Raw genomic sequence first — 21,663 nt, forward strand, 5'->3', positions numbered from 1 at the left:
CACCAACATCTTGGGCAGAATTCTTTCCAACCCCACTATCTCTTTTTTAACTGGAGGTTCTGGTGATTGAACTTGGACTTCCTGCATGCAAACTATGTGAACTCCTTCTGAGCTATGATCTTTCATCAAAAATGTGCTGGAAGAAATCGTGTGAGTTGCTTCTGTTATTGGATCATGCCCCTCACCGCCGTTCCCCTCAAGAAAAGGTTTCCAGTTCCTCCCAGTATGATTTCCTTAAGCTCTGCCTCTTTAAGATAAATCAAAGCTATGTTAAGAATGCTTTTGCGGAGTTTTGCTTCTTCTGTACCTTGTTTGCAGGACTGGAATGAAATGACCGAGCTAGTCTCTTCCAATGGAAACTACTGCAGCTACCGCAAAGCTTTTGCTGATTGTGTTGGCTTCAAAATCCCAATCTTAGGAGTTCACCTGAAGGACCTGATAGCTGTCCATGTCGTCTTTCCAGACTGGATCAATGAGAACAAAGTCAACATAGTAAAAATGCAGCAGCTTTCAGTCACCTTGAGTGAGCTGGTTTCCCTGCAGACTGCTTCTCACCATCTTGAGCCAAACATGGATTTAATTAACCTGCTAACAGTAAGTTCTGTTAAATTTGAATTTGAAAACATTCCTTTTCCCTTCCATCACTGTCTCCTTTGAGGGCAAGGAGGAGATGTAAAAGGCAGGGGTGAATTTGGTAGACTTGCTAATTGAACAGATTGCACATTTTCTGGGGGGGGGGAGAGACCAAATAAATTAGGGAGAGATAAAAATGATAAAGACGTGAGAATATTAAGATACCAGCTAGGTGGGAATTAACCCGCAAGGAGCCTTACTTCATATCTTTAAGTTTCAAATACTTTATTTTACATTATAGATTGAGCAATTTGCACAAATAATTTATCCTTGTCATATGATAAAATAAATTCACACCCTCTGCTGAATGTGCACTGATATTGGCCTGGTTTGTAACAACATGGTAAACCGAACTATGGCTTCCAGTTCATGGTTAGTAAGGAGAGAACTGAATCACAAGCCTGGGTTTGGGCCACACACTAAGCCAAAGCTTAACTGCCCCTCAGTATTTTATTCAAGTTGGCATCCCTCCATATACCCCTCCACACACATGCACACAAGTAGTAGCACTGCTGCATGGCCTGCTTATTAAAATTCTTTCAGCCTTTTTTTTAAAGTCTTAATTTGTGTGTCACAGCAATGGGGCAGGGCAGGGAATGAATATTGAATGCTACAGAACAGAACAATGCACAAATTTTGGGTGTACACTCTCTGTTTTCTTTCACTTACAATTATTTTTGCAGGCACACATTTTCACTTCTGAACCACAATGTTAGCTGAAGCTAACTCATGGTTGTATTAATACAACTCATGGGCAGACTTGCGGGGCAGCGAGGCAGCCTCCATGGCCAGGAGAGGGTCTGATCCTCCCTGGGATCTTGTGGGGTCTCACAAGCTCACATGGCCCTTTTAAAGGGTCTGGCCACCCGGCATCATGTCCTCTCTTCAACTTGTCCTGTGACTCAGCATTCACATTCTCAGCATTCTTTCTCCAGCAATGGCTGACCAGAAAGATTCATAAGCATGAAGATACAATTGTGATATCCATCCCATGCAGTTACTTTTCATAGTTGGATAGCCAGAGATAATCCTGTTTTAACAGGGAGGGTGCCCATGTGGCTGTTATAGCTGGAAGCCAACAGAACACTTTCCATATTAAAATGAATAAATTAATTTATGTTCAGCATCTGAATGTCAGTTGCCATCAAAAGAACAGATTATCATCTTTGTAACATTTCCACCTCTGCTCTCACATTACAGTACATTATAAACAACAGTTCAGAAGCAGCCTTCTGCAGCTTGCCCAAATGGGGTCGATTCAGATTACAAGGAGCGCTGTGTTTTACACTCTTGTTTCCACTGGGATCCTTGATCCAGTTTTATATCTGGATATTTGGAATTCTTCCATTCTCTCTATTCTTTGCTCAAATAAATACATTGAAACTTTTCCCCGCCCTGATAGATACGGCTGCAGCAAAATTAAGGCGGCCGAAGGGAAAAGTGGGCTGCAGGAAGATTGCATGCAGTTCACGTCACTGCAGCAGTCTGAACATTGGCAGCAGCTGTGGGTGTTGACGTGCACTTTGCTGAATTTTATATAATTCAATCTGTATAAGGAGCTGAAGTGCAAAATGGGCTTCTTTCAGCTTTGCTAAAGCATTAGTGAGAGCGAACCTCGTGTCTCCTGTAGCAAAATACAGAGAAGCTTCCCTGGAGGATTCCTGCGCTGATAATTTGGTGCAGTTATTGTTTACATTTTCAGGACTGCAATAATAATAATAATAATAATAATAATAATAATAATAATAATAATAATAATAATAATAATAGAAGACACTCAAGGCCATTCTTTCAAAGACTCATTACAAAACTGTCGCCTTCTTTCCTATAATCAAAACTAATCAGTTTTAGCATTGTGGCAGCATTGCAGAATTAATGTCCACTGCAGCTGGTACAACATGCAGGCTTCCATCCCTGTGTCTAGTGGGGCTGTGGGTTCAGATCAATGTGGGCTACTTCAAAACTTACAGTGTTTAAATACATAGCCTGGGATTCAAAGAAACACTTCAGGGAATCAGGGTTGTGCAGTGGGATCTTTATTCAACCACCTTTGAAATGAAAGCACTCTTCACTGTATCTGAAGAAGTGTGCATGCACACGAAAGCTCATACCAAAATAAAAACTTAGTTGGTCTTTAAGGTGCTACTGAAGGAATTTTTTTATTTTACTTCGATCCAGACCAACACGGCTACCTACCTGTAATCTGAAATGGATGTGACTTGGAACTTTAGGATTAGCATATTTCCCTTTTCTGCCTTCATGACCCATATTTCAAGACCCATTATCAAACCAGGAAGCTAGCCTGGCTATTCCAGGAATTTGAATCCTTGCTTAGATTTCAACACTTGCCATATCCAGAAATTAGAAGGGTCTTGGCTTGCTGCCTACTCCCCACCCCAAACTCAGAACAGTATTATTTAGAATAAGTGGCTTTAAGGCTGTTGTCCTTTGGCCCTAAATCAGAAACAAAGATGTAAATATGTTTTCTTTCTCACATTCATCTCTTGTTCTCCTAGCACTTTCTACCCTTCCCCTTCCCTTGTTCCATCGCCGCTGTCAAACGTGTGATTGAAAGCAGCTTGAGGCAGGGCCCCATATTGTTTTGCTTAGGCTGTGCGCTATACAGCCAATAAATGAATTAACAGTTATAATTAGTGTAGGAAGTGGAGGTACACTGAAGCACAGAACAATAGTTTGTATGCTGTGGTCTGTACCTCTTAACTAACCAACTCTGAAACTATGCAAATATCTGGAAAGTCCCAGATGTTTTTACAGTCTGCTAAAACTGTGGTGAATGCGTTCTTTTTAATCAGACTGAAACTAACTCAGAGAAGTCACTTTTAAATATAAAATTTGAAAACATCAAATTTAAAAAGGGGAAGGGAAGAGGTTAACAAGATTAAACCCAAAGCTCTAGGTTTCAGGTGGACTCACAGTACTGTAGATAATAATGAGAAATAGGTCTTAGGAGAACAAAGACAATTAGTTGGAAATGGCTATCCCTGGTTATAAAATCTGTAGAAAGGACAGAGTAGGGCAGGCATAGGCAACCTTGGCTCTCCAGATGTTTTGGAACTACAATTCCCATGATCTCTGACCACTGGCCCTGTTAACTAGGGATCATGGGAGTTGTAGTTCCAAAACATCTGGAGAGCCAAGGTTGCCTATGCCTGGAGTAGGGCATGTTGGAGGTGCTAGAACATCAGCTAGAAAAGGGACGCACTTCTCCACAGAATGACAATAGGTGGAAATACCAGACCCACAAAATCATGTAGTACTCAGGCCATTGTGTGCTCAGCTTCCCTATTGCAAAATTCAGTGACCTGCCCCTTCTTCCTACCCATTTTCTGATTAGTGGTACCTTTTTGTGTGGTAGCCTTGCTAGAACAGTGCTCAGAGAGGCTGCTCTGGAAGCTGGAAAGCCAGCCTCCCTCTCCTTTTCCAACAAAGGCAGCTTTGAAGATTGGCTCAATTATTTGTTTTTATCTAATGCGAAGAAAAACCACGGTGAGCAAAAGAGGGGGAAATGCAATTTATGCAGCACAGCAATAGCCCCAGGAGTCACATGATCAGCTTTAGGGCTGATCCAAGATATTCAGCTGAGGGCAGAAAAGATAAAGGGTGCTTTCTTTCCTTGCTGGTTGGGGCTGAAGAGACATTGTATCTCAAAACATCTAGAGCAGTGTTTCCCAACCTTGTGCCTCCAGATGTTTTTGGACTACAACTCCCATCATCCCTAGCTAGCAAGACCAGTGGTCAGGAATGATGGGAATTGTAGTCACAAAACATCTGGAGGCACAAGGTTGGGAAACACTGATCTAGAGGACACCAGACTGGTGAAGGCAGATACTGTATTTATTTTTTACAGATACCTCCCCCTTTTCAACATCTAGGACTCATTCGCAGCTTACAATGATGAAAATATAAATGAAACCTCAAAAATTTAAAACTTCAGGGGTTTAAACAAAGAACATAGAACATTTTAAAACATCAGAAAAGCATTCATGATGCAAAGTCCTCCTGAAATAAAACAATGTTAACCAGGCACCTGGAACTCAGGAAAAGTGCTTGACAGAGTTGGGACCACAGAACTGAAAGCATAACTTGCTTAATCAAGTATTTTATGTATATGTTTTAATCTAATCTTTAATCTATTAATATGTTTTAATCTACGTTTGGTTTTTGCTCCCATTTATTTAATAATTATTTGCTTAGATTCATATTGTTATGCTATTTATTTAAATGTTTTGCTTATGCTGGTCTGTGACCGAATAGAGTAAATTCATTCAAGGGGTATCTTGACCTAAGTTATTCAGGGCTCTGTACAAGAACCTTGAACCTGACCTAGTAGCAGGTGGGTGTCATGTGTTCCTGTTAGTCTATCCCCATCAATAGTCTAGCGGCAGCATTCTGCTATAGCTGGAGGTTCTGGATCAGACCCAAAGGCAGTGCCATGTTATGATCCAGCCTACACAGCTCTCGTGTTCTTATTGCACAGTTCATTTTGAGGAATGGCCCTGTGGTCAGTGAAAGGGAGACCCGAATCTTCTGACTTTTAACAGTTGTGTGGAAGAGGGAATTTCTGCAGGTGCAGCCCTTTGCACCCCTCCCTTGTCAATCTGTCCCACCAAAATTCCTTCTGCTACACAACTGTCAAAGATAGCAGATCCCCACCCTCCTTTCGATATGATCATCATGATTTTATGCTTTGAATATTACCTGATGCTGAAGCAGATGTGTTGGTCAGTTTCTGTTCTGTGTCGTGATTGTTTATGAACAGTGCTTTTTTCTGGGGGGACGCAGGGGTATGCATACCCCTAAAAATTTTGTGAGTCTAAGTTTGGCCTCATTGAGGGGCAGTATTTCAATATGAGCAGGAAAATGAGAGTGCCCCTAAAAAAAATTAAGGAAAAAAGCACTGTTTATGAGAATTGAGATTTGTTTGCAAACGTAAACTTTTGCATTGGGGCAAAAAGCAAGCAGGAAGAAAAGTAGCCCGACTTGGACTATGTTCAGGACATAGCAACCTTGGTGTTATCTCCACCAAAAACTGTGGCATTCAGTGCAGTTTCTGTACAAAACAGCCTCTGTTTCTTCTCATGTTTGCAGTTGCAGACATACACTTTGCAGCAGAAAGATCATGGGGAAAGGATCAAGCACCCCAGTCCCAGGGGCGTAGGAAGGGAGGTGCGGAGGGTGCAGCCTACCCCGGGTGTCGCCCTGAGGGGGGGTGACAAAATGGTGGGAGGCACTCACCGCGGGGCCTGCACCACACTCGAGCCACACATCTCGGGTGTCCACAGGTTTCACGCTGTCCGCCCACTGCCTCCCCCCCCCCAGCTGTAGGGCAGCCAAGGGTGCACGCGCAGCTGGGTAATTCGCCCCGCCCCTGTGGGTGGTTTGTCATGCCTCTTGGCACCCTGCCCCGCGTGCCAGAGAGGCTTCCTCCGCCATTGCCCAGGCCCTTCCCCCACAACTGTGTCTGTTGAAAAATTGTAATCTTCTGAAGCTGTTGGAGTTACGTTACTCTTACTTTGTTACACTTCCTTAGTTCCACCCCAATTATTAAAATAATGCTTTATTATTATATTATTATTATTATTTATTCTGGTTTGACTCTTAGCTTTCCCTGGATCTCTACCACACAGAAGATGATATTTATAAGCTCTCACTGGTGCTCGAGCCAAGGACTTCAAAATCAGTATGTAACTTTTTCCGGTTTAGGAGTAAAAGGAATTCCACTGTGTTATAACTTTGTAATATACTTGGTTTTTTTAGTAATATTTACCCTCTTCTTTATTTAAGAAGTGCTTATCTGTCAGGAAGATCCAGCACTACTCCACCCCCCCCATTATTAATATTCACAGCAGGATGGGAGGGAATGCAAAATGCTCTGAAGTGACCTTACCTTACTTTTGTTTGAGAAATTGGGGAAGGGGAAATGTTGGAAGTGAAATTGCATTGCTGCATACGCAATTGAAAAATGAAATGTGCTTCCTGCTTCAGAAACACATTCCTGCTTCAGAAGTCCTGCTTCAGAAGTTTTTCCATTTTTGATTGTTGATACTTTTTATTTATTGGTTGCATATTCACCTGTCCCTAACACTCTAGAGTAGAATGTCACTGATTATTCATTGATTACCAGGCACCCAGGACAGTGATGGCATTGTTGAAGGTCACTGCTTGTTGCCGTTTCATTCTTCCATTGTAGTAATATGCAAAGGAATTGGAAAGAGAAGGAAACAGAGTCACATTGTTAAAAAACAGACACGGGGCGGGATTCAACCAAGCGGTTTCTGTAGTGCAGCAGAGGCTTTCCCGCCTCTCCTCCCCCCTGCCCCCATTGCCAGTTGGAGGGGGGACCCAGGAGAGCACACGCGGTGGGGGTGGGGAGATCAGGCAAGCAGAAACACTTGTGCTGATGGAACAATCATATTAGTGTGATGTTGTACCTTCACTGCAGCCATTCCTTCTGGTGCAATACTGTATTATCTTCACTTGATCTATTTCACAGAGCTTAGGTATCGCACTACTCTAAGGGGTTAAGAACTTTTAGCCTATATCTCATGTGAAGGTTGAAACGCAACTTTGGACTCACTCTGCAGCAAGCTGCGCATGCTTTAAGAAGTCACCCTTAACTTCATTCACAGCGAGTCCTAAAAATGCTTTTTTATTTTATTTTTTAGCAGCCTACCTCTCCAACAACCCCTAACAAGACAGTGGTGCCACTTGAATGGGCGTCCGGAGTCATCCCGAAACCTGACCCGAACCTTATTAACAAACACATCCAAAAACTAGTTGATGTAAGTATTTGAGAGAGTGTTCAGATTGACTTACGTGGCTGTTCATGAAATACATGGGTGTCAGTCAGGTGCGGGAAACCTTTGGCCCTCTAGATCAGGCATGTCAAACATGCGGCCCTCCAGATGTTTTGGCCTACAACTCCCATGATCCCTAGCTAGCAGGACCAGTGGTTGGGGAAGATGGGAATTGTAGTCCAAAACATCTGGAGGGCCACATGTTTGACATGCCTGCTCTAGATGTTGCTGAACTACAACTCCTGTCATCCCTGGCGCCCTGGCGAGGCTTACTAGGGCTGATGAGAGTTGTAGTTGAGCAGCACCTAGAGGGCCAAAGGTTCCCCACTCCTGGCGTCAGTGAAGGATTAGTGAAGCAGTCCCTCAACATGCATAGGATTGTATAGCTATGTGAATGTGCTAGTGCAGGCTTAAAACGTAGCACAGCTTCACAAGTTTTACAAGTAGAAAAACTTATTTCCTGTTATATTTGAAAACCATTCAATTCCAGTGGTATGAGTTATGACTGGCAAATACCGTGTTTCTCATATTATAAGACATGTCTTATATTTATTCTTTCCTCAAAAAAACACACTATGGCTGATTTTCAAGGGATGTCTTATTTTTTTCCTCCTCCTCCTGCCGCGGCCGGCATTGCTGCTGCGCCTATCACTATGTCTTATTTTCGGGGCATGGCTTATATTCCTTGGATGCTTAAAAACCCTGCTATGTCTTATTTTATGGGTATGTCTTAAAATATGAGAAACAGGTAGGTCATGGGATGTGCATGTTCTTTAGGGCTGCTTCAAAAGCAAGAATATGCTACATAGGTAGAAAGCCATATAGAAACCATGGGCATGTGCTGTTGCGCATAGGTTCACTTCAGCGCATGTGGTATCTACTCCTCTCTCGCCATAAATCAGAGGCAATGTATACTGCTTTTGCAGGCAGTGTATGTGGGTGTGACACATACCACATCCCATATACTGACAGAACTGCATCATATGCCTTCAGCCTATAGATGCTGCCACTACTATACAATTATATCTTCCCATCATATGCACTCATGACAAAACAGATGTGTGTGCAAGCTCATCATATGTGATGGTGTGCACGATAAACATAAAGTTCTTCTTAGACAGAATCTAAATTCATGTGGGAAATCGTGCCTAAAGCACATTGTAGGAGTGAGAACCAAAGCACCCTGTAATTATCACTCTACAGGGGGTCTAATTGGCTACAAACATTGTCAAAGAGGAGTCAATTTCAGGTGGTAATTCCATCTGTACTGAGGTGCCAAGGTGCCCTCTGGTTAAACTTCTAGGCAGCTGGCCAGAAGCATTGTTGGCAGGAAGGAGTTCCAGGACTTCTGTGCTGAGATCCAGATCTCCTCCCCTTTCCCCAAATCTAGAAGCTTAAGTATTTTTGTTTTTGTTTTTGTTTTTACCTCTCACAGGGGTGATGAACCTGTGGTCCTTCCGATGTAGTTAAACTACAACTCCATCATCGCTAGCCTTTGGTCATGCTTTCTGGGGCTGCTGGGAATTGGATCCAACACCTACCAGAGGACCACAGGCTCCCTACCTTATAGGGTGGCTTGGTGCTCTAGGTGAGATCCCAGCCCCTGACCTCTTAATTTGCCCAGAAGCATCTATACATATAAATTGGCATGTGCATTTTTTTGCAAATCTGGACCTGGGCCCCAAATTCTTTAAGGATCTAGCAGTATCCCTGGCAGCATATATGAACTGCAGCTCCTTTATTACAAACCCCCAGCATTAACAACCCCCAACCAGCCTGTGGGGTTGGAAAGCACAGTATTTAAGATCCATAATGAATATATAAATGTATTTACCTTTCTGTTGGTGGGCCTTTAAGCTGAAGTTCACTTACTCCGCAGCTGACCTACAGAGTCCGCACCAATAGGATCCAGGGATCAGGTCCAAATGACCTCTGAGTAAATGTGAAGGTTTCTCTTTCATCCTCGATCACACAGAATGCCACAGAGTTGGTGTCACCTCTGATAAGGCCCTGCTCCTGGTAGACGCCTGCTAAACTTAAGTCAGCGAGGACACCCAGAGTAGGACCTTAGATTGATGAATGAAGTGCACAGGAGAGTATATACTGGGGAAGGGGGGAGGTGTGTTTTCATTTAGTGGTTAGTTGAATCATCTTTCAGTATGATACAGCCATATCAGTTCTTGATATGAATCAGTTGTTAGAAGCTGGTTTTTGCTTTAAGATATTGGGCATATAGTACCTGACCTTCGGTAATGTTCTTCATTTAATGGTTGTAATCATTATACTTAGCTTTGATTTTAAGGGAAATTGTGTTGTCATAATCTATTGCCCCTTACTTCCCACTGTATAATTTTCTTGCATTTTTCAGTCTGTTTTTAGGAACTATGACCACGACCATGATGGCTACATCTCTCAAGAAGACTTTGAAAGCATTGCAGCTAATTTCCCTTTTCTGGATTCGTTCTGCGTATTAGACAAAGATCAGTAAGTGGTCTTGCTCCTGTTGTGGTTTTGCAGTGCAACCTTCTGCAAGTTTACACAGAGGTAGCTCCCTACCGTGTTCAGTGGAGATTACTATCAAATAAGTGTGCATAGAATGGAAGCCTTAATTTAGAAGTGTCAAGAAACAAACAGAAATTACTTAAATTTGTTTTAATTTATACCCAGCCGTATCCAGAATGACCAGGTGGGTGTTGGCATTTCCTTCTCTCACTCATAATCTAAACAGCCCATGGAACAAGTGATTAATATTCCCATTTTACATGCGAGAGTGACCACACAGTGTAAGCTGTTTAGTTCAGGGTCCAAACTCAGGTTCTGATGCACATAGGTGAATCAGAAGTGCTTAAGGGATTGTGGCCACATAGGTAGAATTTATCATAAATAGAAAGGAAAAAGGATGAGTAATACTATAATGATACTTGCAGAATGCCTGTTATTAAACGTGGGTTGTATCCTACCCTGCCATTCCAAGTGGAACAGATTTCCACTCATACAAGTGGGCTTTCCCCTCCTTTTTCACCCCCGGCAAGAATTTGGGAACCCTGTGGAGTAGATTGAGAGACTGCAGGAGGGAAGCGAAAGTCCCATTGTGCTCGTGAAAGTACTTAGGCAGCATTGGATATAACCCTCTGATTATTTCATGAAACTTTGCATCATACATAAGTTGCATGGAACTGATGATTCATTGGTCAGTGGCTATGAGGATTGCATGTGAAAAGTTCTGTTGTTCAATATCAACGTTTTCTAAAACAAGAGAGACTATGCCCGTGGAGAAGGTACAGGGTGCTCTGCTTATCTGTTGTAGAGGTTGCCAATGAGGTGCCCTCCAAACGTCATTGGACTCCAACTCCCATAAGCCCTAGCCAACCTGGCCAGTAGTCAGGGATAATGGGAGTTGGAATCAACCCGATCTGTGGTTTAGAACTAACAGATCTCTCCACCTCCCCTCCTCCCCTTTTTCTTTTGAAACAGGGATGGCCTTATCAGCAAAGGAGAAATGATGGCTTATTTTCTGAGGGCCAAATCACAGCTACAGTGTAAAATGGGACCAGGTTTTATACATAACTTTCAGGAGATGACCTATCTTAAGCCAACCTTCTGTGAGCATTGTGCTGGATTTGTAAGTATGGGTTAGTGCAGTTCTAATGTACTTGTTGGCTAAGACGTATTTGTTTCTTCATTTTTTATAATACACTATCCTGCTCTGTTTCAAAGGCTTGAATAAATGTTATTAAAAAAATCAACCGTGCACACATTTGTTTTGTAGGAGCGTCTAAAATAGACCATATGAGAATGGTATCAAAAGCAAGGATGCCTGTAACTGAAGGCACTGGAGTCTGAAATTGAGCCCTACAGTGCAGTTCTAGGAACATAGGAAACTACCTTCCACTAAGTCAGAACATGAGCCCATCTAGCTCAGGGCTTCAGACAGGAATATTTCAGGTCCTCCCTGGAGATATCAGGAATTGAACTTGGGGCACTTGGCATGCATTTATGCACTCTGACCTACAGTACAGCACTTCCTCTGTCTGTCTCATACATGCCTACTTAGAAATAAGTCCCACCGAGCTCATGGGACTCGGTCCCCAGGCAAATGTGAAGAGCAGAGGTGGGGAATCAAATCTGGCAATTGTATGAAATAGGTCAAATTTGTCAGGTGGGCTGAACCACCTGCCTGCTACTTACCTGATCTTACAGTGACATCAGGTGATAAGGTGCTTTCAAGTCCCCTGGTGCTTTGAGGTACCAATCAGCTGACCTTCAGAGAGCTGAGTGTGTCTATTTACAGTTGGCTCCCGCATAATAGCAGGGCTTGAACTGAGCTCCCATTAGCTAATAGGGCACTCAGTTGAAGCTCCACTTTTCTGCAGGGGTCAACTGCAAATAGCATGGCTGATCCCAGTGAGCTTGAATCAAATGCCTGTCTGCTGGTAGGCACTCAGTTCAAGCCCTGCTTTTCTGCACGGGTTGGCTGCACTACTGAGTTCCTATGAGAAACTCAGTAGTGCAGCTGATTCCTGCTGGCTTGCTGTTGCTGTCAATCAGCTGATTGGTTGTGACAGGAAGCCTCCCTTGTCAATGCCCTTTAAGGCTCCCTTTAGGGCTCCCAGTTACGCATTGGCAATAGCATCTCCACCTGTCCCTCACCTGATGTCACATATGATGTCAGGTGCAGGGCAGGTGGGTGTGGTTTGAAGAAACTTGGCCTCATGGGACAAATTGGGATGCTTGCGAGGCCTAATTTGGACTGTGGGCTGGAAGTTATTCAATTTTGGTGCACAAAATTGCAACTTGACTGTTTTTTTTAAAAAAAATCTCAACATTTTTTAATCCCAATACAGTGGTACCTTCGGTTGTGGACGGGGTCCCGAGGTTTCCGCAACCTGAGGACCGCTTCTGCGCATGCGCATGTGGCGAAACCCGGTAAAATACTTCCAGGTTTGCCGCGCACACCCCAAAGTTTACATAACCAGAGGGTTACATAAATGGAGGTTCAACTGTATGCCAAAATTGAATGAATTAAAAATGTAGAAATAAACTGTGACCTATATGTTAACAGCTTAAAACGTAGCTAGGTAATTCTTTTTCTCAATTTGAATCAAAAATGGTTTGGTGAGGAAACCACATCAAAATGCAGTATTTTATAAGATATGAATTGTAGCAACTGTTATGTGTACACCACTTTCCAGACCACAGAGAGAGTGTGCCGGATGCAGAGTAAACAGGATTGTGTATCCAGCCCAGAGTCTTTATGGTAATCTGTTGAGTCAGTTCTCCTTCACTTGTTGGTCCTGCTGCTTCACTTGTTGGTCCTGGAAATGGCGAGGGCCAGTGTGCTGCCTTGAGCCTCACAGACAAATGGAGAGCTCTTTCTAACAGGAAGGGTGTTGAGAGCAGTAATTTCCTGTTTGCACTTTTGTAGCCTTTTGTTCCTGCCTTCATAATGAGGTTGTTTTCTTTCCGGCTTTCTTTTTTATACCTTTTTATACCTTTTGTCTTTTAATTGCAGTTGTGGGGTATAATCAAGCAAGGATACAAATGCAAAGGTACTGTAAATAATTCGTGGCTGCTGATTGCAAGACATACCGGTAGTCCCTCCAGTTTGTAACCTAATGAATCTCTTAATTGCTGACAAATGAGCAATGCCACATACAATGCACTTTTGACCTCAGATGGATCTAGAGCAGCCATCCCCAAACTGCGGCCCTCCAGATGTTTTGGCCTACAACTCCCATGATCCCTAGCTAACAGGACCAGTTTTCAGGGATGATGGGAATTGTAGTCCAAAACATCTGGAGGGCCAAAGTTTGGGGATGCCTGATCTAGAGAGTTAGGTGCAGTGCAGTCCTATGCATATTTACAGAGAAGTAAGTCCCACTGTGGTCAGTGGTGCTTACTCCAAGGTAAGTAGGCATAGCACTGCAGCCATAATCACTCGCAGGCTGAAAAACTATTTTCGTACTTCAGCTCTTCAATTCATTTTAACACCCAGCTTCGTTTAGAACAGGCATCCCCAAACTGCGGCCCTCCAGATGTTTTGGCCTACAACTCCCATGATCCCTAGCTAACAGGACCAGTGGTCAGGGATGATGGGAATTGTAGTCCAAAACATCTGGAGGGCCGAAGTTTGGGGATGCCTGGTTTAGAAGCTGTTCACCTTGTCAGACACTGTGCCACTGACTGTTGTACTTGCTATTGGTGAATTCAGACAGTGCATGCCAAAACCTATGTGGCCAATAAGAGGCAGCTGAGAAACAAGAGGGAAGCATGTTTGGGGAGTTGTGAAGTTTGCAAATGTACAAAATAAGCCTTCAAAAACAACAAGGTTTTGGGAAGAAAAACCTCCCTGAAACAGCCCAGCGAGGACAGACCATTTGCAGTAGCCACAAGCTGATAAATATCAGTCGGAAGAAAGAAATCCAAACAGAAAATTGGGGTGGGGTGTGGGATGGAATAGTGTATACCTGTGAATGGCATGTATTGCTGGCCCACACAATAAAACATGCATTGTCACATTTTGTTGCAGCTCTTGCTTGTTTGTAATTAACGGCATGTTCCAGCTGAAATTAAGCTGCAGTGAAAAATCTGGCATTTCAAAGTGCTTAGACCTTGTACCCTGTTGTAACATCTCCAGTAATGGTGTGTGCAATGAAAAGCAACTAATTCTAGCACATTGGAAGGATGCTGGGTTGGCCTTTTGTGACCGTATTAAGTAATCACTAACTTCCAAGACTGGAACTGCATGTTACAAAAAGCCTGACAAATAGGTTTTATTAGGAAACACCACTTTTGGAGTGGAGAAACAGTGAAGGAAGGGTTTTCTCTTCTGCCTGCAACCTTCCAGTTTCAAATTAGAAGCGTATCAGCTGCTTCCCCCCCAAAATTCTTTGGAAAGGGTTCTCCAACAACTTTCCCCTTCCTTTTATGTCTGTCATGTTTGTACCTGTCAGTGCCAATCATAGTTAATACTAGTGATAAAGAGCATTCTCATTGCTTCACAGAAATAATAATTTGCATGCAGCCCTAGATTCTATTCTAGTGTGACATTTCATGCTTGGCTTCCACCCGCATCATGCCACTTACGTAGAAATTCCTCAGACAGACTTTTGAAAGCTTTTACAGAGTTGAATTTTTTTGTCGCTGTTTGCATCTCTTTGGAAACTGTAGTTTGTCAGAACCAATTTTCTTTTCCCTGGCAATTTATTCCAGATTGTGGTGCCAACTGTCATAAGCAATGCAGAGATCTGCTAGTTCTAGCCTGCAGGAAGTTTGCCAGAGGGATGTCACTGGGTAGCAGTCATGGTTCTCTGCCTAATAGTCCATCATTGCCAGCAGGTAAGAGAAGACAACAATGGGTTGTTGAACAGTTTCCTTTGTTGCGCAACAATTTATCACACCAGTTTTCAAGAATGCAGTAGCCATTGCTTTGATAAAGCAAGGAGCTTCTTTTATTCACAAGGATATCCTCAATACCCTCTCTCCCACAATAAATAGCCCTGAAGTGAGATTGATGGAGTATCCTCTCCAGTGAGATGTATGTGGCCCAATTTGCACAGCTGATCCCAAAACCTCACTTCCATGTGTCCGCATGTGAGGCTCCATACCAGAGTAGTGACCTTTGCCTGTGAAACCACACACCTTGCTCAAATCACATGATCAGCACTGCCCTAATCCTTGAAGTGAAATTGTGAATACTGTATTTGAAACAGTGTTGAGAGAGCCTGCAGACACCCCGTTCCGCCCATTTGGGGACGTTTTCACGTCAGGTCACTTCTGAGTTCGGTACGATGTGCTTGTGTGCGGACATGCACATATTGAACGTGCCTAAAACGGTCTCAGCCTGTACTTCTTTAGGCAGCACTAAGCTAATCTATGGAACTCCCTCCCACAAGAAGCAGCAATGGCCACCAACTGGATGACTTTAAAAGAAGATTAGACAAATTCATGGAGGAGTGGACCATTGATGGTTACTAGCCATAATGGCTATGCTCTGCCTCCACAGTGGGAGGCAGCAGTGATTCTGAATATCAGTTGCTAGAAACCACAGGAAGGGAGAGTGCTCCTTACCATCAGAAGTGCTTCTGAATGTTAGTTGGAATCTCCGTTCTTGTAACTTGAATGCATTGCTTCGAGTCCTATACTCTGGAGCAGGAGAAAACAAACTTGCTGCATCTTCCATGTCACGGCCCTTTAGATATTTTAAGACTGCTATCATATCTCCTTTCAGTCTCCTCTATTATCATGCTAAACATACATAACTCCCTCAATTGTTCCTCATAAGGCTCGTTCTCCAGACCTTTGATAATATTGGTTGCCGTCTTCTGCACATGTTCAGTATCCTTCTTAAAGGGCTGCCCTTGATCAGGACCCTATATTTCTGTTGATGCAGCCTAGAATAGCATGAGGGTTTTTTTTGCTGCTGCATCACACTGTTGACTCAAGTTAACCTTGTGGTCTACATGGAATCATTTGCCATTCTGGCTGGGGCTGGTGGAGAACAGCTGGAAGGCCATGGGTTCCCCACCCCTGCTAGAAAAAGGCGAAGGTTTGAAGGAGACAGTGTTATTAGTAAAATTAATCTCTACTTCTTTCTTCCCCTTTGTAGTGCAAGGCGAAGTATTTAACTTTCCTAGTGTAACTCCACAAAATCAGGATCTAGATAGCAGAGCAATCACACTCGTCACTGGCAATTCTCGAAAGATTTCGGTCCATCTACAGCGGGTAACCACCAGCCAAGCAACCCAGACAGAGCCACTGTGGCATGAGTCTGGTTGGGGAGATTCAGGACCACATACCTTCCCCAAAATGAAGTCCAAACTCCATGGGAAGTCGGGAAAGAATAAAGGCTTTGCAAAGTGGGAGAATGAAAAATCGAACAATCAGGCCAATATGGACACCGCAGTAGGAACTACAGCACATGTGTTGGACCACAATGGAACAGAAATGCTCCTAGAAAGACAGGAAATGGAGGTGGGTTATAGGAGGTCATTAAATGTTTAAAGGTTTCTGTGTTTTCCCTGAAGTGCTATAATTCAAGTCGTGCCTAAGAATTTTCTTAAATACAATATATCAAATTAAAGCATGGCAATTGGAATACTAGCTTAAGAGTTAATTTGTACAACCTAAAGTCACATGGTGCAGCTTTTGCTGGTTCAGACTGCATGCTCACTTTATATATAAAAATCGTTTCTGCTCATAGCATTGTATGAGCCTAGATCAGGCACCCCCAAACTGCGGCCCTCTAGATGTTTTGGCCTACAACTCCCATGATCCCTAGCTAACAGGACCAGTGGTCGGGGAAGATGGGAATTGTAGTCCAAAACATCTGGAGGGCCGAAGTTTGGGAGTGCCTGGCCTAGGTTATTTCGCTCCCCAGAGTTGGGGATGGATTTTTGCTATTACTTTTTAACATCAGGTCGCATGATTAATTTGTAATCCAGCATATGTTACCTTGGGCACAGCTCATTGGGGGGAAATGTCATATAAATAAACTAAATCCATTAATCACCTGCAAACCCTGAAACATACCGGTGGGTTAAAATATGGACCTCTTTGCACCACATATAGCTATGGAATTGACTACCACAAGATGAAGTGATGGCCATCACCTTGGATGGCTTTTAACAGGGTTTAGACAAATTCATGCGTGAAAAGACTATTATGTGCTGTGTCTGCTATTGGAGGCCATCTGCTTCTGAATGCTAGATGGGGGTTTCAAGCGGGAGGTGCTGTTGCACATCCCATAGGTGTCTGGTTGAACACTGTGAGAATAGGATGCTGGACTAGATGGGCCCTTGGCCTGATCCATCTCTCCTTACATTAAGCAGTATGGTCCAGCTATGTAACCCTGCTGGTTATATAACTTGGTCCTTAGAATATCTAACCAGAATATTAAGATCTAATATATATATAATGTCATTTTTGTTTGTTACAGGATAGTTGAGCTGCTGCTGCTGCTGCTGCAAAGGTGAAGATAGTTCAAGGAAGCACAATGTGATATTCCATAAATTGCCAGATTTGGTTGAACATCATTCCATTGTCAAATTCAGCAGTTTGGGTTTTTTTTTCAAAATCACCTGTGAAAGAAATTTAATGACAGAGTTACCGTATTTATTTTTGTTCACATATGTTAAGTAGTTTGATCAGTCTTGCACAGACAGAAAACAAAGGAGTGTTATAGCTCCAGCGTGTCATTACAGTATTTGTTTCTATTTCTTGGGCAACTGTGGTTCCAGACTATTTCACTACCAAGGACACCTTGGCATCTGCATCAATCACAGTTGTGTAAACCTGCCTGGCACATGTTATTATTTTGGTATATGTTAATGTCACACGTTCTGATATGGACCATGTGCTTTCCCCTATTCTGTTGTTTGAGACTGCATTCTTTGTCTGGCACTAGACAGCTACGTCATAAATGGGTGGCACTTGAAGACTTGCACAGCCTAGAGATTCTCTCATCACAAAGAGTACCTCTGCACAGTCATTTCATTTCCAGATTTTGCCAGTGTTTTGTTTTGTCCCCCCCCCCACCAACAAAGTTTGGAAGAGGTTTACATTTCCCCCCATTAAATTTGTAACAAACTACTGCTGTGTGTGCTACACAGTCTCCCAGCAATAGTTCACTGGAGGATGTCACCATCAACATATACCAGGTGTGGAAAGGCTTATGGAATTCAGGTGCTATGATGAGTCATTGAAGGAACTGGAGAGAGAGAGAGAGAAAGACCTTTCAAGTGCTATGCCTTATGCTGAAGGATCAGGTAGTACACATTTTAGGTTAATGGTTACTGGTGTTTTGTTTTTACTCTTTTCAGCACACTAGAAGTTACCTAAATAAAACACTTGATTTCATAAAATGTAGTACAGAATGTTATTATTATTAAGGGTTTTCTTGGTTTACAAAGATATGTGCAATGTCTCTCTTAGCATTTTTACAAATCAGTTTCATTTGTTGAGACATTGGTGAGGAGAGGAGAAGGAAAGTAGGTGGGGTAGGGGGTGGGGTGACAATGTTTCTATTTAGCTTAATAAGTGGGGGGGGGGTTGTCAGCGTCGCTTGTGTAGGTTCTCTGCTGTTCACTTGTGTTCCTTTGATGGTGAGAGATGTTGGGGTTGGCCTAGGATATGGTTGTTCCTTTGTGGTGGTCTTTGTTTTGTGTGTGAGTGGGGTGGGTGAGTGTTTTGGGTCAGGTTAACCATATTGATTCGTATGCTGTTGGTGGGTTTTTGTTATTGTCTTGTTGGGCTGTGTATGTGATAAAGGGGAACCATACCGGGGTGAAGCCGTCTTCTATTTATCCCCGTGTCAGTTTCAACTTATTGGTTAATTTTTTGAGTAAGGCTATTTCCCATACTATTTGGTACCATTGGTCCATGCTTACTCCTGACAGGTCTTTCCAGTGTCTGGTTATGGTGCTTCTGGTTGCTGAGAGTAAGTGGGTTATGAGTTCTTTGTGATGCAGGTGGGCATTATTGTCCTGGAAGATGTTTAGCAAGGCCAATTCTGGGGTAAATTCTAATGTTTGTTGGGTTATTTTACCTATTTCTCTTATGGTTGTTGTCCAGAATAGTTGGATTTTGGGGCACTCTCATCACATGTGGAAATATGTGCCTGTTGAGGTGTACCCTCCCCAGCATTTTGATGAGGTTCCTGAGTGTATTATCGCTAGTTTTTGCGGTGTTAGGTACCACCTGTAGATGATTTTCAGAGTGATTTTCAGAGCGAGGTTTTCAAAGGTTGTCAGGGGTCTGGTTGCTGCTGATTTTACTGCTGGGTTGTTTAAGAGGGCATGTAGTTGAATTGTTGCTTTTGAATTATGGTCCTGGAGGAGATTCTTGAGAGTCCCATGAACTGCAAGAAGATCAAACCTATCCATTCTGAAGGAAATCAGCCCTGAGTGCTCACTGGAAGGACAGATCCTGAAGCTGAGGCTCCAATACTTTGGCCACCTCATGAGAAGAGAAGACTCCTTGGGAAAGATTGAGGGCACAAGGAGAAGCGGACGACAGAGGATGAGATGGTTGGACAGTGTTCTCGAAGCTACGAACATGAGTTTGACCAAACTGAGGAAGACAGGAGTGCCTGGCGTGCTATGGTCCATGGGGTCACGAAGAGTCAGACACGACTAAATGACTAAACAACAACAACAAAAGTTGGTGTTGTGCTAACCAGGATATTTGGGTAGTACAGAATGTTTAATGCAACTCAAGAATATACCGAAGTAGTGTGTCCTTATGCAGAAATCATTTATGAAACCAAATTACATGGGTAAGCTATTGCCTGCCTGAGCTAAGCTTTCCTGGCTAGAAAATGAGGAAAAATCCCTGTCCCCATAACACTGTGTCAGAATGTTTTATTCCGCAATTTACCGGCAATCTATCTTGCACAAAGATCGTTGGGTTAGAGGTCTCTTCCGTGTTACTACACTACTAAAAGCCAGAGAAAGCTAGATGCATATATAAATGAATTCTGTAGTATTTATATTTATGCTATGCTAGAGAATAGGCATCCCCTCTAGTCAACAGTTACCTTACTTAACTGGTTAAACAGTTCCTGACGGATTTTTGGAACTGTCCAAGGATGCACCAGCAACAATAGCGTTTGATAAATGATGCATACAGGACCTTGTGCCGAGGGTTTCCCTGAACTATTGAGACTACAAAAATAAGTGGCAGTATTACACAAATTCTGTCAGAACCAAAATGCCTGAAAACCTGGAGAGGCACTGCCAATCAACATGGAGAATGCTGAACTAGATGGATCAGTGCTGTGACTCAGTACAAGGCAGCTTCCCGTATGTCAGTTAGATGTATCCTGGAACCATATGATGACAGCCACTCACATAAATATTTTCCCATCTGCTGGTCAGCCTCTTTCTCTTGTACAATCATTTCCCAGCTGGAAATGATAGCCAGCAACATGCAAACAGGGCTAACCACAGATAATCACCAGGAAGGAGAATGACCAGCCTATTTGGCCTTGCCCACATAATTCCAGTCTGCGTCTGTTGACAACAAAGCAAGTTATTGATAAGGAGCCAGAGGTAACTTGAGAAAGTCCCCATTTGAGTCTGGTACCTACACATCCATCCCAATTCCATAGCCACTTCAGACAGGCACTCTTAAGACAGGCAATTTTGTTCCGGATCGAATCTCATGCTACTAAGGAGCAAGAAGCATTTTATTCAAGCACAATTATGTTCACTGGTGTTAACTCATTGTTCAATTAACGTGGAAAATTGAATGGCACTACTGCACATTTCACGTTCTATAACAGTTCTTTTGCATTTTCATGGGTATGTGTAACTTATTCAAAGATCTCTGAAAACTAGTCTCACAGCCTATCCTAAGCACTGCTGTATCCCAGCAAACAGTAACAAGAAATTCAGAGATACCAAGCTACTTGAAAATCTCACCCTAGTTCCTTGCACTGAATCAGCAATATTTATACTCACACTGAGCCCTTTTATTACAGTGGTACCTCAACTTACAAACGACTCAACAACCAAATTTTTCAACTTACAAATGGGGCTAATGGCTGCGCGCTTACGAATGTCTCGACTTCGACTTACGAATTTTTCCGTTTCCAATGCATTCCTATGGGAAATCGCATTTCCAATGGCGTTTTTCGACTAACGAATTTTTCGACCTATGAAGGTCCCTTCGGAATGGATTAAATTCATAAGTCGAGGCACCACTGTACTTTCATTATCTTTTTGCGGTATGGCATAAAAAGAGTGCATTAAAAACCCAATGCTTTCGGAGACCAAACCCCATCTGCAAAGACATGCAGTAATTTAACACCACGTGGAGACAAGGATGCATCATTTTCTAGGACATGGAACACAAGCCACTTCAATCTATTAGTAGGCATCGAGAACCACCTTTCTTTGTTTTGCTTTTTTTTTTACTTGTGGATCAGGAGCAACACCTAGTGGTCATAAAAATCTTGACAACTTGATTGACCATTGTGATGCCAGTATACTGTGACATTTTTGGAATTTTTGCCAAGTCAGAGGTACACTGGGCTCCAGAATTCTGTGCCCACAATCTTACTTATTCTGTGTTAAGTCTATTGATTTCCAAGCTTCACACCTAATGCTAATGGGTTACGGTTTACAAGTAATCTATACCTTACACATAAATAAGACTTAATGTACTGCTAATAAGCTATGCCACATGACCCGGAAGCTGTTTGCGGACAAAT

At 42.8% G+C, this 21,663-nt stretch overlaps 1 protein-coding gene across 9 annotated transcripts in view; it reads left to right on the forward strand.

Annotated features, from left to right (window-relative positions):
• RASGRP3 (RAS guanyl releasing protein 3) overlaps nt 1-18,313 on the forward strand; it is a 54,745-nt gene extending 36,432 nt beyond the window's left edge. For 8 of the 9 annotated variants that reach the window (XM_035108236.3, XM_088666549.1, XM_060272906.2 and 5 more), the window contains 9 exons: nt 319-594; nt 6,257-6,334; nt 7,320-7,436; nt 9,820-9,935; nt 10,926-11,073; nt 12,964-13,000; nt 14,664-14,789; nt 16,060-16,424; nt 17,389-18,313. In XM_035108236.3, the coding sequence (XP_034964127.1) occupies nt 319-594; nt 6,257-6,334; nt 7,320-7,436; nt 9,820-9,935; nt 10,926-11,073; nt 12,964-13,000; nt 14,664-14,789; nt 16,060-16,424; nt 17,389-17,397 (1,272 nt within the window). In that variant the 3' untranslated portion in view covers nt 17,398-18,313. The remainder of the gene's footprint in view (nt 1-318; nt 595-6,256; nt 6,335-7,319; nt 7,437-9,819; nt 9,936-10,925; nt 11,074-12,963; nt 13,001-14,663; nt 14,790-16,059; nt 16,425-17,388) is intronic. The other variant, XM_088666550.1, reaches the window with a different exon arrangement.
• The last annotated feature ends 3,350 nt before the right edge of the window (nt 18,314-21,663 follow it).

The sequence above is a fragment of the Zootoca vivipara genome, chromosome 3, assembly GCF_965207765.1.
Source record: "Zootoca vivipara chromosome 3, rZooViv2.hap1.1, whole genome shotgun sequence".
Taxonomy (NCBI): Eukaryota; Metazoa; Chordata; class Lepidosauria; order Squamata; family Lacertidae; genus Zootoca; species Zootoca vivipara.